Source organism: Crinia signifera, chromosome 6 (assembly GCF_055691185.1).
Source record: "Crinia signifera chromosome 6, ASM5569118v1, whole genome shotgun sequence".
Taxonomy (NCBI): domain Eukaryota; kingdom Metazoa; phylum Chordata; class Amphibia; order Anura; family Myobatrachidae; genus Crinia; species Crinia signifera.
In genome coordinates, this window is record NC_139222.1 from 4,932,075 (window position 1) to 4,948,353 (window position 16,279).

The 16,279-nt window shown below is 52.4% G+C and overlaps 2 protein-coding genes across 5 annotated transcripts in view; both read right to left on the reverse strand.

Moving 5' to 3' along the window:
- The window catches only part of LOC146009857 (uncharacterized), a 426,052-nt gene that overhangs the window by 201,409 nt on the left and 208,364 nt on the right, over positions 1-16,279 (reverse strand). The gene's annotated exons all lie outside the window — the stretch shown is intronic.
- Positions 2,525-4,076, reverse strand: LOC146009893 (uncharacterized). The gene is made up of 2 exons (XM_083150491.1): positions 3,486-4,076; positions 2,525-3,409 (listed from the first exon to the last, which is right to left on the reverse strand). Exons 1-2 carry the CDS (start codon positions 3,768-3,770, stop codon positions 3,197-3,199), a joined length of 498 nt encoding a protein of 165 aa, XP_083006617.1. The 5' UTR covers positions 3,771-4,076; the 3' UTR covers positions 2,525-3,196.

Genomic DNA, 16,279 nt, shown 5'->3' on the forward strand with positions numbered 1-16,279 from the left:
TTTATTGGTCTGACGTTGGGGCCGTTGGCAGATATTGGGGGGTTTTCAGTCTTGGCCAATATTTCCGTTGATTGGGTCGTATGTAAACTTGTCCTATTCTTGTCGGATAGTTCCACCAGGCGGGATTGAACATGTTCTTTCTAAATGGGATGAAATATTGGGCCTGATTCAGTTCTGTTTGCTAGGCTGCGTATACTTGCAGCATAGCGAAGCGGTGAACGCGGCTAGCCCGAACGCCCAACCCCGGGCGATCAGATCCCCTCTGTAACATGCGATGTGTACGTTATACACCCCACGCATGCAGCCGCACGGGTGAAACATCAATGGTCGCTCAGCATCAAATGATCATTCACCCGTTCGCTAATAAAAATCAGTCTAGACCCTTGATGGGTAACCTTGACACTCCAGCTGTTGTTGAACTACACATCCCAGCATGCTCTGCTTCAGTTTTGCTATTTGGCCATGCTAAATCTGATGCAGAGCATGCTGCCATTTTGCCAATCGCAGAAGCTGCCGTTTTGACGGGTTTTTAACTAGCTAGAATATAAATCCGTTTATCCAGAATATAAATGTAGGGCCTATACCGAGTCTCTAAGGACGTCCAATGGAATCCAATTCTACTAGTGACACGCAGAGCCTTCCCATGTGTATTTTAATTGCAATATAAATGACCAATATACAGATGGGTTTGGAGTTAAATCTACACTACAGGGCTGTCTGGGAATGTTCTAGTACAGTGGTGTCAAACTACATGTCCCAGCATGCCCTGCCACAGTTTTAGCAATCCATTATATAAAATCTGTGGCAAGGCATGCTGTGATGTGTAGTTCCACAACAGCTGGAGGGCCATGAGTTTGACATCACTGTTCTAGTAGAAAACAATGGGTCTGATTCACTGATCGCCGTCCGGCCGATTATCGATAAACTTTGCATGCGTACGTCCTGTAGTACGCATGTGCAAGGCCATCCCGTGGTGAAACCTGCTATTATTTCTGATATTGCAGATTGTTCGCAAGGTCACATGACAGGAAGCCAGCATTTGGGGGTGGTGACCGTCCGTGTCAGGGAAACAGCAGGTGTGGCCAGGTGTGTGAGGGGAAGTCATGTGATGTCAGCTCCGCCCCCTGATCAGCCTGATTCTATCGCAGCCGCCGAGTAAGACCCGGGTTACGCACAGACTTGAAAATCAATTGATGCTGTAAATGGATTTGCAGTGAATCCTTGATCCAGCTGCTTTTTCAAGCCGTGCTAAGGTGTGATTTCTCTCTGGTGTTGCTGCGTATGCCTGATCACTGGGCTATGAAAACCCTGAGATCTGGTCTGAATCGGGCTCAAAATGAGTCTAACTATACAATAAATAGCTAATTTGAATACCGGGCTGGGATATTACAGGGGGCGTGTCTCTTTCTGTGTAAATAAATAGTGGCGGCCATTTTGAGTCTGTGCAGTCACGCTCTGTGGCCAGATCGGTCAGGTTTACCTCTTGAACGCTTCACATCGCTACTGAGCATTTCTTTATTTTTGGCTTGCCAGAACAAGGTGCTTATTACTATATTCCATGATTGATTCCTGGTATTATACAGGCTGTGGCGGTGACTGATATGGAGGGAGCGAGGGAGAAGAGACACATTCGGTCTTGCTGGATGTAGCAGTGGCTGATGGGAGAGGGATTCCTTTCCGGAGATCCATGAGAACAATCCGGAGGATTATCGGAACTTGGAAATGAGGGGAGATGATACAGGAGCGGCTGAGTCTGATCCAGAAGCAGGACATCAATATGCGAAGGGCCATTTCTGTGCAGGAGAGGCGGGTGGCTACCCCGGAGTCACGTGATCCATGTTACCCAATACCTGCCCTGCTTTGTGATGGGTGCAGGCAGTGGTGAATTTGTACCATAATCCTTGCTGGCCCATACCCAGCAAGTCAACATTTGGGCCCAAAAAAACTCATGTCGGCCCTTTGACCTCCCCATTGTTGATCTAATGCTTGTGTTGACCGTCCGATCTGGTCAACCTTAGGACTACATCTGAAATCGGTTGACTTGGCTAAGCCCTGTCGACCTTCATGCAGCCAAACCTATGACCTGTACCCCTTTTGGCAGGCATGCCCAAACTATGGCCCTCCAGCTGTTGTGAACTCCCATCATGCCTTGCCACAGTTTTGCTATTAGGGAATGCTAAAACTATGGCAAGGCATGCTGGGATGTGTAGATTAACAACAGCTGGAGGGCCACAGTTTGCATACGCCTGGCTTAAGCCCTACCCACAAAGGCAGCTTCCCAAGGAAAAGCTATATATAGAGATATATAAAAATAGGGTACTTATGTATTATCTGGACTCCCATGTTAAATGCACCCCATTTTTTCATACCCCTACTATCCAACTACGCATGGAGTTGATTTTATATAGTGTGGCGAGCGCAGCGAGCCACCGTGCCCGAAGCGTGGTGAGCGCAGCGAGCCCCGCGAGGGGACGCGGTCTCATAAGAAAAACGGGAGTCCAGATATTACATAAGTACCAAAATAGATATTATTTATATATATTATAATTAGCCACAAATGTTAATAAATAGGCCCCATACATTCCCACTAACATATTTTACACAAATTTTAATTTGCATTAAAATGTAATTAATACACAACCATAATAGGAAAGGCCAACACCATATTTGACCATAAAAAAACCCCACAATTTTTGTATTTTTTATTTTTACTAATATTTAAAATTGAAAATTCTGGACTGGATTCATTGAATTGACCACGGGAACAAGCATCGTTAAAGCAAGGACTAATGTCAACGGCAAACAGTAGAAGAATACAGTACAGAACACAGGAAATACAAAAAAGGTTACAACATTCATACAACATAAGTCTGGGTCAACGAGGTCAATCAACCAACGGTGTAGTACTATTGATTTAAATACAGGTCACTATGGAGCAAGAGTCTGGGATAAGGTCAAGAATGAAATGAGTAAACCGTGGTTCATCCAGCACAGAGGCAAGTCACTGGACGCAGTGTTGAGTTTGGGGCGGGGACTGGGCTATGTAGATTGTGGAGGTGGGTTCGCCGGTGCATAAGACGTGGGTTGAGGATGCGGGTAGGTGGGTGGGGGCCCGTTCTGTAGATGGGGACTGGACATCAATGTTATCCCACTTGTGTTGGACAGGGAATTGCTATGTGCGCATGCGATGATCTTATCACACAGCCGAACATTGATCCTCCGCCATGGTTCGCATTTCCGCCGCAATGTACATTCCAAAACCATGCGCCATATCCCAGGGGCGATTAAGAAACTCATTGGCATGTTTCAAAAAGATTTCTGCTCTTGACGGAGCAGAACTAGTTTTTTGTTTCGTCTTTCGCCGTAGGCGTGGCTGTGCAGTTGGCTCCTCCCATTCATGTGTAACATCCTGTAATGAAGAAACAAAAATGAACTCTGTGTACAAACATGTGGGTACGACACAATATAAGTGGGAGGGTGCGTACCTGGTCATGGCTCCCCAGATCCAGATTACTCCGTGACCGTCTCTTCGGCGCTTGTGCCAACGTAAACTTCATGAGGTCGTAATACCACAGCGTAGACTTAGGATCCTCCTCAGCTCCGGCTCCTGAACGCTGTAAATACTTCCGGTGTTCCTTCAAAATCTCTGTACGGAAAGATGCGACTGTCTTCTCCACCCAATTCCGGTCAACGGCGCCATTCCTGCCTCTACTGTATTGGACCAGCTTGTCATACGCCCGATTCTGCTTTGTCCTGTGAGCATAGTCCATGCTCCTCAGGCGCCACAGACACTCAGTCCTGCGATATAATTCAAGGAATCAGGTCCAGAATTTCCGGTTTCCTTCTGCAGACATATCTGTGGGAAAAATATTAAACCATCAAATTATAAAGCACAAGGTTACTGTATATCAAAAGCAAGATATTGTCAGAGCGCAGATCTATATAGCACTACTGGGTCTGCTGCTGTCTCTAGCAAGGGGATACCCCACCCCTTGTGTAGTACCAAAAAGAAATTTAGAGGCAGCGCTGATCCAGATATACACTTTAAAAATGTATTTTTTTTTAATATATCAATTAAACAATGATCACACAAATACCGGCCGGTAATTCAGCATAAAATAAATGTTAAAAAACCTCAGACACAGATAACTGCCCAAAATGTGATAGCCCCACTGCAACATTCCAACACCTCATGTGGGATTGCCCTACTATTAAACGTTTTTGGAAACAGGTACAGGGATTCTCCACTACATTTTTATTGAATCGCCTCCCACTGTCGGCAGAATGGGCAATCCTGGGTATATTCCCAATGGGAACATCAATTCTCCAAGAAAGCAAAAAGATGATGCTTATAATATCAGCGGTAGCCCGCATATGTATCTTGCATCAATGGATCCAAAGAGACCCTCCTTCTATACCTCTGTTTAGAGCTAAGCTATTTCACATATTTCACATGGAGTGGGTGGAAACATCCCTCCAAAAAGAAGAACGTACGGAAACGTTTTTCCAAATATGGGAGGGCTTTATCGATTCACTATCCAATGACCTAAAGTTACAAATCCACAAATGCTTTCGCTCCACCCAATGGTACGAGACCCGTGTCCTCACCGGGCCCAACCCGATAGACTTACCGACAAACACGACCTCTGTATGAGTGGTGGACTGGCTCGGGCCGCGGCCGCCCCCTAGTTATCAATGTTTAGTAACTCCACATGTTTTTCTTTAAGTCTTCTTATCTTTGAATGTGAACTGTGTTCAAGAATGATAACAATACCAAAAACAAAAGGAATGCCTCTTGATGTCAATGTATGCTTTTCAAAAGTCTCACTGCAACTGTGAATTATGTTATAACTATGCTCAATCCTTAATAAAAAGTTATTGAAAAAAAAAAAAAAAACCACTGCAGTTCACACTATAGCCGTTGCTTTGTATTCCAGCTCATTGCATTCATTAGTACTTCTTTATTTGTTTTGCCTGTATTGCTAACATCTGCATACTATCAGCTCTCTCACAGCTCCGTGGTGGTGGCGTCCCGGCTGCTGATTCCTTGCTGGGTGCAAAGCAGCCTTCGGGGTTACTTCCAAGGGGTGTTGGGAGGTCATGCAGGGGGGCACAATGGCGGTAAGGTCGGCACCTGTGTGGACTCCTTTACGCGTTTCTCAGCCTTTCAAACCGACCGCTTCATCAGAAGGACGTAGATGTAGTGCGCCTCCGGCGCTTGGTTTAAATGGCGTCTCTGGCTTGATGTGCGCTTGCGCCGTTTGTCATGGCCAAGCCTCGTTTTCAACTTGGAGCGCATAGCGCGCGTTCCATCTTATCATCAAGCCTCGCTCTCATTTTCAAAGAGCTCTCATTGGTGGATCTGTGTCACATGTGCCACCATTCATATGCACAGTCTGTCTGTTCTTTGTGACAAGTTTGTCTCAGCCCGTTTTTGGATACAATTAGATATGCGGAGCTTTTCCTTTTGCAACGGGCTATAGTATATTATAAGCACACTAAATCAATAAATACACATACATACATAACTTAAAAAATATATAACATATCTTAAACATGAATATCGCCATTATATATACATGAAACAGTGTTCACTTAATAATTCTCTACGTTTTTTTATATCATCCTTGTTTCAGTCTAGTGAACAAGATAGAAGTAAAAGACTTTTCTTATACACAACCACTATTTAGGAGAAATAGTATTATTCTTTAGATCAATTGATGTTCATTTATATATCATTCGAAAAGAGAGATGTTTTACCTTATGTATCATTTGTTTTATCTTATTTATAAAGTATATAGGGGAAAGAGGGAGGGGAGAGGGACAATATTGTGGACAGAGGGAGAAAGAGACAATATTTTCAGAACAGACTTTTTGGTACTTGTTTCCTAGAACGGCCACAATCGTGAGTGATCGTGGCTCTTAATTAAGGGACACGATCCTCACGATGTGGCCGATTTTTTACAATTTTTTCCCTTTGATTGACAGAAATCGGGTCAATCGGTCGGTCGCGACCAATTAAAATCGGCCGCGATGCGACCGACCGATTGACCCGATTTTTCCATAGACTTCAATGTTAAAAAATCTTTTAACATTGAAATCGGTCGGTCTTGTGCCATTATAATGGCACAAGATGAGATGGGCTTGATTAAGTCCATCTCACATAGGGAAAAATGATAAAAAAAGGTGAAATGGGCCAATATGACCCATTTCACATTTTTTATGTGCCCGCCATGACCCCACGATAGACGTCAACCCGAAGCGTGGCGAGCGCAGCGAGCCCGCGAGGGGCGGCGGTGCGCGTCCTCCGACCTTTTCATTCCCCTACTATCCACTAGGGCGTGGAGTGAGAATAGAATAGTGTGGCGAGCGCAGCGAGCCACCGAGCCCGAAGCGTGGCGAGCGCAGCGAGCCCCGCGAGGGGACGCGTATACCTGTGAAGTTATACGCGTCCCCTCGCGGGGCTCGCTGCGCTCGCCACGCTTCGGGCTCGGTGGCTCGCTGCGCTCGCCACACTATTCTATTCTCACTCCACGCCCTAGTGGATAGTAGAGGAATGAAAAGGTCGGAGGACGCGCACCGCCGCCCCTCGCGGGCTCGCTGCGCTCGCCACGCTTCGGGTTGACGTCTATCGTGGGGTCTAGCCCACTTAGTAACATTTGGGGGGGCAATTGAAAATAATCATGTGAAAAAAAAAAAAAATCGGGTGAAAAATCGGTCGGTCGGATCGGTCGCATCGCATGCGACCAAATCGCATGCGATGCGATCGATCCGATTTTTTATCTTACGACCACAACGATCTAAATCGTTGTGGCCGTTCTAGGAAACAAGTACCGACTTTTTATTATTAACACTATAAATATACAGGGAGTCATATTTCAAAAAAACAATGATTCATGTTATCTGTCTGTACACATAGAAGAGGGAAGGATAGAAGATAACGGTCTGTGATCGTACATAATGACTGTTGACCGATATCTTAGCAGGGGGGTGAAAGGGTCAATAATCCGCTATACACTCTTACAGTTAAATGATCATATATTATTAAGTTCCACACAGTCATTAAGACCTTTGGGCATTAAGGTAGCTAATCTGAAAATCCAATAGGCCTCCCTACGGCAAAGATTCCCAAACCTGTCACCCCTTCCCTTTCTTTATATGCTCTATGGCTTTTATCTGAACTTGATCAACACAGTATTTCTGACAAGATGAAATATGCTTCGATAGCGGGTGTGTACGGGTACCTGCCAGGATGTTTCTCCGATGTTCAAGGTACCTGACATGCAGAGTTGTTCGGCCAACATACTGCAGCCCACAGGCGCAGTCCATTACATAGACTACGAACGTGGATTTGCAGTTTAGATGACCTTTGATTCTAAACTTCTCCTTAGTTTCATCGGAACTAAACTCCACACTCTTCTTCTTTCCCGCTGTTTGGCATGTGAGACATTTATAATTACCACATTTATGATAGCCTTCAGGCAATGGTGGAAGCGAGTTCTTTATGATTGGTTCTATTGATGGAATTTCTTTCATAGAGAAATGACTTGATACTAATTTTGATTAAAAAATTTCTGCTTCTCTATGAAAGAAGCAGCAGCACAGGGCGGAAGTAAATGCCCCCCATGATTGGCGGAACTATACCACATGACGTAAGCGGATCCAGCAAAACACGTGTCCTGTCCAATAAGTATTCAAGCTTGGAAACATTCTTGTGGTCAGCTTGAAGAAGCATTAACAGTGAAACACATGTCCTGTCCATTGTAGCGCTAGAGGATAGACTGTTTGGTGTTAGTGCAGGAGATTTATTGTCCTTTTGTACCTTTTGATATACCAGGTTGTTTCCCCTCACCCAGGAGATTTGTGCAAATATACCCCAGCTATAGAGGGTCTCATGCAGTGAATAACTGTCAGAGTATACTTTATATTATCAACTTTATTATACTAGCTGGGTGCAGCAACATATCAGATTAAGACACTGCAAGAGACAAGGTTGTCCAGCAGATGTCACTGCTGCCCCATGCTTCTAGATCTTTAGACTATCATACAAAGTTACTCTGCTCCAATCCTCTGGCCATATTGACAGATTGGAGAAAATAGATACAATTAAGCTAATGTAACATCTACAAGTCAACTCTGACATTGTATCTTTCTTTAACTCTCACTAATCTCCTGAAGTGATTAAACCCAATACACCATCAAAGCCAAGCCAGGCAATTATTAAAAAGTGTAAATTGGGTGAACCACACTCAGTTCCAAATTATTGTGTATCAGTGTAAACACCCTGGTGGGGAATATACCCCTGTATACACCTAAGCACCATCATCTTGTCACCTCTGCCTACATTTTAAATCTTGAAATCACATTTTTTCTTCCTAAATATCACAACATGTATGTATGTTAATGTCATTTTTAACCTCTTATTTCGCTACTAGTGGCTGTCTCCTTATCCACTTCATACCCAATAAAGATAAAAGGAGCCCCCACTACTTTTAAGTAAAATAGTAAAAAGGAATATACCCCAGAATTCTCAATTTGTCTATAAGGAGTGCATCCACCACAAACCCTTTTTTCTCTTGTCGTTTTTCTTGTTCAGAACGTTTGGGATAGCACCCCCACTGGTGTTACTGAACACGCAGTGGCATGTTGCCCACTAATTCCAGGGCATCAATATAACAAATGTGTGCAGAACTCCAAAACACCTCGTATGTCTCCTCACAGAATCACAAGTGAAATAATTAACTCCACCTGCGGACCTTATAAAATGTGTCTGAGTAATTAGTACACCTGTGCACCTGCTGGGTTACCAGCAAAACATGCACTGCCTGGGGTAATGAGGACCGAGTTCCCTGACCACTGGGCTAGAGGGAGGGGAGAGTATAGGGTTAGGCTGCAGGAGAGGGAGGTTAGGCTGTGGAGAGGGAGGAGGTTAGGCTGTGGGAGGGGGGAGGTTAGGGTTAGGCTGCAGGGAGGGAAGGTTAGGGTTAGGCTGCAGGAGGGGAGATTAGGCTGCGGGAGGGGTGGTTAGGGTTAGGCTGCAGGTGGGGAGGTTAGGGTTAGGCTGCAGGAGGGAAAGTTATGGCTAGGCTGCGGGAGGGGATGTTAGGGTTAGGCTGTGGGAGGGGAGGTTAGGGTTAGGCTGCGGGAGGGGTGGTTAGGGTTAGGCTGCGGGAGGGGAGGTTAGGGTTAGGCTGCAGGAGGGGAGGTTAGGGTTAGGCAGCAGGAGGGGAGGTTAGGCTGCAGGAGGGGAGGTTAGGGTTAGGCTGCGGGAGGGGAGGTTAGGGAGGGGCTGCAGGGAGGGGAGGTTAGGGTTAGGCTGCAGGAGGGGAGGTTAGGTTGCAGGAGGGGAGGTTAGGGTTAGGCTGCGGGAGGGGAGGTTAGGGTTAGGCTGTGGGAGGGGAGGGTTAGGCTGCGGGAGGGGAGGTTAGGGTTAGGCTGCGGGGAGGGAAGGTTAGGGTTAGGCTGCGGGAGGGGAGGTTAGGGTGAGGCTGCGGGGAGGGAAGGTTAGGGTTAGGCTGCGGGAGGAGAGGTTAGGCTGCAGGGAGGGGGAAGGTTAGGCTGGGGAGGTCAGGGATAGGCTGTTGGGCCTGGAGGTTAGGCTTACGCTGCAGGAGAGGTTTGGGTTACATTGTGAGAGGTTAGGTTAGGCTGCAGGCGTGGAGGTTAGGGTTAGGCTGCAGGAGGGGAGGTTAGGGTTAGGCTACAGTGAGTGGAGGTAAGGGTTAGGCTGCAGGAGTGGAGGTTAGGGTTAGGCTGCAGGAGTGGAGGTTAGGGTTAGGCTACAGTGAGTGGAGGTAAGGGTTAGACTGTAGTAGGGGAGGTTAGGGTGAGGAAGCAGGAGGGGAGGTTAGGGTTAGGCTGGTTTCACACACTCCGGCTACTGCCGGACGGTGAAATCCCGCACGGCCAGGGAGCCGTGCCGCACACATTAGTTGTGAATGGACACTATTGTGTCCATTCACACGGGACGGCCACGGCCCGGCCGCACGGCTGAAGCCGGATCCCATCACTGGAAGGGACGGCTGCCGGGCTGTGGCCATCCCCACCATTGTAATCTGCTGAGTGCGGCACGGCTCCCTGGCCGTGCGGGATTTCACCGTCCGGCAGCAGCCGGAGTGTGTGAAACCGGCCTTAGGCTGTAGGAGGGGAGGTTAGGGTTAGGCTGCAGGAGTGGAGGTTAGGGTTAGACTGTAGGAGGGGAGGTTAGGGTGAGGCAGCAGGAGGGGAGGTTAGGGTTAGGCTGTAGGAGGGGAGGTTAGGGTTAGGCTGCACGAGTGGAGGTTAGGGTTAGACTGCGTTAGGGGAGGTTAGGGTTAGGCTGCAGGAGGGGAGGTTATGGTTAGGCTGCGGGAGGGGAGGTTAGGGATAGGCTGCAGGAGGGGAGGTTAGGGTTAGACTGCGGGAGGGGAGGTTAGGGTTAGGCTGCAGGAGGGGACGTTAGAGTGAGGCTGCGGGAGGGGAGGTTAGGCTGCAGGAGGGGGAGGTTAGGGTTAGGCTGCAGGAGGGGAGGTTAGGGTTAGGCAGCAGGAGGGGAGGTTAGGGTTAGGCTGCAGGAGTGGAGGTTAGGGTTAGACTGCGGGAGTGGAGGTTAGGGTTAGGCTGCAGGAGGGGAGGTTAGGGTTAGGCTGCAGGAGTGGAGGTTAGGGTTAGGCTGCGGGAGTGGAGGTTAGGGTTAGGCTGCGGGAGTGGAGGTTAGGGTTTGGCTGCAGGAGGGGAGGTTAGGGTTAGGCAGCGGGAGAGGAGGTTAGGGTTAGGCTGCGGGAGTGGAGGTTAGGGTTAGGCTGCGGGAGGGGAGGTTAGGGTTAGGCTGCGGGAGGGGAGGTTAGGGTTAGGCTGCGGGAGGGGAGGTTAGGGTTAGGCTGCGGGAGGGGAGGTTATGGTTAGGCTGCGGGAGGGGTGGTTAGGGTTAGTCTGCAGGACGGGAGGTTAGGGTTAGGCTGCAGGAGGGGAGGTTAGGGTTAGGCTGCGGGAGGGGAGGTTAGGGTTAGTCTGCGGGAGGGGAGGTTAGGGTTAGGCTGCGGGAGGGGAGGTTAGGGTGAGGCTGCGGGAGGGGAGGTTAGGGTGAGGCTGCGGGAGGGGAGGTTAGGCTGCAGGAGGGGGAGGTTAGGGTTAGGCTGCAGGAGGGGGGTTAGGGTTAGGCTGCAGGAGGGGAGGTTAGGGTTAGGCTGCAGGAGGGGAGGTTAGGGTTAGGCTGCAGGAGGGGAGGTTAGGGTTAGGCTGCAGGAGGGGAGGTTAGGGTCAGTCTGCAGGAGGGGAGGTTAGGGTTAGTCTGCAGGAGGGGAGGTTAGGGTTAGGCTGCGGGAGGGGAGGTTAGGCTGCAGGAGGGGGGTTAGGGTTAGGCTGCAGGAGGAGGGTTAGGGTTAGGCTGCAGGAGGGGCGGTTAGGGTTAGGCTGCAGGAGGGGAGGTTAGGCTGCAGGAGGGGGGTTAGGGTTAGGCTGCAGGAGTGGAGGTTAGGGTTAGGCTGCAGGAGTGGAGGTTAGGGTTAGGCTGCGGGAGGGGAGGTTAGGGTTAGGCAGCGGGAGGGGAGGTTAGGGTTAGGCTGCAGGAGTGGAGGTTAGGGTTATGCTGCAGGAGTGGAGGTTAGGGTTAGGCTGCGGGAGTGGAGGTTAGGGTTAGGCTGCGGGAGTGGAGGTTAGGGTTAGGCTGCAGGAGGGGAGGTTAGGGTTAGGCTGCAGGAGGGGAGGTTATGGTTAGGCTGGTTTCACACACTCCGGCTACTGCCGGACGGTGAAATCCCGCACGGCCAGGGAGCCGTGCCGCACACATTAGTTGTGAATGGACACTATTGTGTCCATTCACACGGGACGGCCACGGCCCGGCCGCACGGCTGAAGCCGGATCCCATCACTGGAAGGGACGGCTGCCGGGCTGTGGCCATCCCCACCATTGTAATCTGCTGAGTGCGGCACGGCTCCCTGGCCGTGCGGGATTTCACCGTCCGGCAGCAGCCGGAGTGTGTGAAACCGGCCTTAGGCTGTAGGAGGGGAGGTTAGGGTTAGGCTGCAGGAGTGGAGGTTAGGGTTAGACTGTAGGAGGGGAGGTTAGGGTGAGGCAGCAGGAGGGGAGGTTAGGGTTAGGCTGTAGGAGGGGAGGTTAGGGTTAGGCTGCACGAGTGGAGGTTAGGGTTAGACTGCGTTAGGGGAGGTTAGGGTTAGGCTGCAGGAGGGGAGGTTATGGTTAGGCTGCGGGAGGGGAGGTTAGGGATAGACTGCAGGAGGGGAGGTTAGGGTTAGACTGCGGGAGGGGAGGTTAGGGTTAGGCTGCAGGAGGGGACGTTAGAGTGAGGCTGCGGGAGGGGAGGTTAGGCTGCAGGAGGGGGAGGTTAGGGTTAGGCTGCAGGAGGGGAGGTTAGGGTTAGGCAGCAGGAGGGGAGGTTAGGGTTAGGCTGCAGGAGTGGAGGTTAGGGTTAGACTGCGGGAGTGGAGGTTAGGGTTAGGCTGCAGGAGGGGAGGTTAGGGTTAGGCTGCAGGAGTGGAGGTTAGGGTTAGGCTGCGGGAGTGGAGGTTAGGGTTAGGCTGCGGGAGTGGAGGTTAGGGTTTGGCTGCGGGAGGGGAGGTTAGGGTTAGGCAGCAGGAGAGGAGGTTAGGGTTAGGCTGCGGGAGTGGAGGTTAGGGTTAGGCTGCGGGAGTGGAGGTTAGGGTTAGGCTGCGGGAGGGGAGGTTAGGGTTAGGCTGCGGGAGGGGAGGTTAGGGTTAGGCTGCGGGAGGGGAGGTTATGGTTAGGCTGCGGGAGGGGTGGTTAGGGTTAGTCTGCAGGACGGGAGGTTAGGGTTAGGCTGCAGGAGGGGAGGTTAGGGTTAGGCTGCAGGAGGGGAGGTTAGGGTTAGTCTGCAGGAGGGGAGGTTAGGGTTAGGCTGCGGGAGGGGAGGTTAGGGTGAGGCTGCGGGAGGGGAGGTTAGGGTGAGGCTGCGGGAGGGGAGGTTAGGCTGCAGGAGGGGGGAGGTTAGGGTTAGGCTGCAGGAGGGGGGTTAGGCTGCAGGAGGGGAGGTTAGGGTTAGGCTGCAGGAGGGGAGGTTAGGGTTAGGCTGCAGGAGGGGAGGTTAGGGTCAGTCTGCAGGAGGGGAGGTTAGGGTCAGTCTGCAGGAGGGGAGGTTAGGGTTAGTCTGCAGGAGGGGAGGTTAGGGTTAGGCTGCGGGAGGGGAGGTTAGGCTGCAGGGGGGGGGGTTAGGGTTAGGCTGCAGGAGGGGGGTTAGGCTGCAGGAGGAGGGTTAGGGTTAGGCTGCAGGAGGGGCGGTTAGGGTTAGGCTGCAGGAGGGGAGGTTAGGCTGCAGGAGGGGGGTTAGGGTTAGGCTGCAGGAGTGGAGGTTAGGGTTAGGCTGCAGGAGTGGAGGTTAGGGTTAGGCTGCGGGAGGGGAGGTTAGGGTTAGGCAGCGGGAGGGGAGGTTAGGGTTAGGCTGCAGGAGTGGAGGTTAGGGTTATGCTGCAGGAGTGGAGGTTAGGGTTAGGCTGCGGGAGTGGAGGTTAGGGTTAGGCTGCGGGAGTGGAGGTTAGGGTTAGGCTGCAGGAGGGGAGGTTAGGGTTAGGCTGCAGGAGGGGAGGTTATGGTTAGGCTGCGGGAGGGGTGGTTAGGCCGCAGGAGGGGAGGTTAGGGTTAGTCTGCAGGAGGGGAGGTTAGGGTTAGGCTGCAGGAGGGGAGGTTAGGGTGAGGCTGCGGGAGGGGAGGTTAGGGTGAGGCTGCAGGATGGGAGGTTAGGGTTAGGCTGCAGGAGGGGAGGTTAGGGTTAGGCTGCAGGAGGGGAGGTTAGGGTTAGGCTGCAGGAGTGGAGGTAAGGGTTAGGCTGCAGGAGGGGAGGTTAGGGTTAGGCTGCAGGAGGGGAGGTTAGGGTTAGTCTGCAGGAGGGGAGGTTAGGGTTAGTCTGCAGGAGGGGAGGTTAGGCTGCAGGAGGGGAGGTTAGGGTTAGGCTGCAGGAGAGGAGGTTAGGGTTAGTCTGCAGGAGGGGAGGTTAGGGTGAGGCTGCGGGAGGGGAGGTTAGGCTGCAGGAGGGGGAGGTTAGGGTTAGGCTGCAGGAGGGGGGTTAGGCTGCAGGAGGGGAGGTTAGGGTTAGGCTGCAGGAGGGGAGGTTATGGTTAGGCTGCAGGAGGGGGGTTAGGGTTAGGCTGCAGGAGGGTGGTTAGGGTTAGGCTGTGTGAGGGGAGGTTAGGCTGCAGGAGTGGAGGTTAGGGTTAGGCTGCAGGAAGGGAGGTTAGGGTTAGGCTGCAGGAGTGGAGGTTAGGCTGCAGGAGTGGAGGTTAGGGTTAGGCTGCAGGAGTGGAGGTTAGGCTGCAGGAGGGGAGGTTATGGTTAGGCTGCGGGAGGGGAGGTTATGGTTAGGCTTCAGGAGGGGAGGTTAGGGTTAGGCTGCAGGAGGGAAGGTTAGGGTTAGGCTGCGGGATGGAGGTTAGGGTTAGGCTGCAGGGAGGGGAGGTTACGGTTAGGCTGCAGGAGGGGAGGTTAGGGTTAGGCTGCAGGAGGGGAGGTTAGGGTTAGGCTGCAGGAGTGGAGGTAAGGGTTAGGCTGCGGGAGGGGAGGTTAGGCTGCGGGAGTGGAGGTAAGGGTTAGGCTGCGGGAGGGGAGGTTAGGCTGCGGGAGTGGAGGTAAGGGTTAGGCTGCAGGAGGGGAGGTTAGGGTTAGGCTGCGGGAGGGGAGGTTAGGGTTAGGCTGCGGGAGTGGAGGTTAGGCTGCAGGGAGTGGAGGTTAGGGTTAGGCTGCAGGAGGGGAGGTTAGGGTTAGGCTGCGGGAGTGGAGGTAAGGGTTAGGCTGCAGGAGGGGAGGTTATGGTTAGGCTGCAGGAGGGGAGGTTAGGGTTAGGCTGCAGGAGGGAAGGTTAGGGTTAGGCTGCGGGATGGAGGTTAGGGTTAGGCTGCAGGGAGGGGAGGTTACGGTTAGGCTGCAGGAGGGGAGGTTAGGGTTAGGCTGCAGGAGGGGAGGTTAGGGTTAGGCTGCGGGAGTGGAGGTAAGGGTTAGGCTGCGGGAGGGGAGGTTAGGCTGCGGGAGTGGAGGTAAGGGTTAGGCTGCGGGAGGGGAGGTTAGGCTGCGGGAGTGGAGGTAAGGGTTAGGCTGCAGGAGGGGAGGTTAGGGTTAGGCTGCGGGAGGGGAGGTTAGGGTTAGGCTGCGGGAGTGGAGGTTAGGCTGCAGGGAGTGGAGGTTAGGGTTAGGCTGCAGGAGGGGAGGTTAGGGTTAGGCTGCGGGAGTGGAGGTAAGGGTTAGGCTGCAGGAGGGGAGGTTATGGTTAGGCTGCAGGAGGGGAGGTTAGGCTGCAGGAGGGGAGGTTAGGCTGCAGGGAGGGAAGGTTAGGGTTAGGCTGCGGGAGGGGAGGTTAGGGTTAGGTTGCAGGAGGGGAGGTTAGGGTTAGGCTGCAGGGAGGGAAGGTTAGGGTTAGGCTGCAGGAGGGGAGGTTAGGGTTAGGCTGCGGGAGTGGAGGTAAGGGTTAGGCTGCGGGAGGGGAGGTTAGGCTGCGGGAGTGGAGGTAAGGGTTAGGCTGCGGGAGGGGAGGTTAGGCTGCGGGAGTGGAGGTAAGGGTTAGGCTGCAGGAGGGGAGGTTAGGGTTAGGCTGCGGGAGGGGAGGTTAGGGTTAGGCTGCGGGAGTGGAGGTTAGGCTGCAGGGAGTGGAGGTTAGGGTTAGGCTGCAGGAGGGGAGGTTAGGGTTAGGCTGCGGGAGTGGAGGTAAGGGTTAGGCTGCAGGAGGGGAGGTTATGGTTAGGCTGCAGGAGGGGAGGTTAGGCTGCAGGAGGGGAGGTTAGGCTGCAGGGAGGGAAGGTTAGGGTTAGGCTGCGGGAGGGGAGGTTAGGGTTAGGTTGCAGGAGGGGAGGTTAGGGTTAGGCTGCAGGGAGGGAAGGTTAGGGTTAGGCTGCAGGAGGGGAGGTTAGGGTTAGGCTGCAGGAGGGGAGGTTAGGATTAGGCTGCAGGAGGGGAGGTTAGGGTTAGGCTGCAGGAGTGGATGTTAGCATTAGGCTGCAGGGAGGGAAGGTTAGGGTTAGGCTGCAGGAGGGGAGGTTAGGCTGCAGGAGGGGAGGTTAGGCTGCAGGGAGTGGAGGTTAGGGTTAGGCTGCAGGAGGGGAGGTTAGGGTTAGGCTGCGGGGAGGGGAGGTTAGGCTGCGGGGAGGGGAGGTTAGGGTTAGGCTGCAGGAGGGGAGGTTAGGGTTAGGCTGCGGGGAGGGGAGGGTTAGGCTGCAGGAGGGGAGGTTAGGGTTAGGCTGCGGGGAGGTTAGGCTGCGGGGAGGGGCAGTTAGGCTGCAGGAGGGGAGGTTAGGCTGTGGGAGGGGAGGTTAGGCTGTGGGAGGGGAGGTTAGGCTGCAGGAGG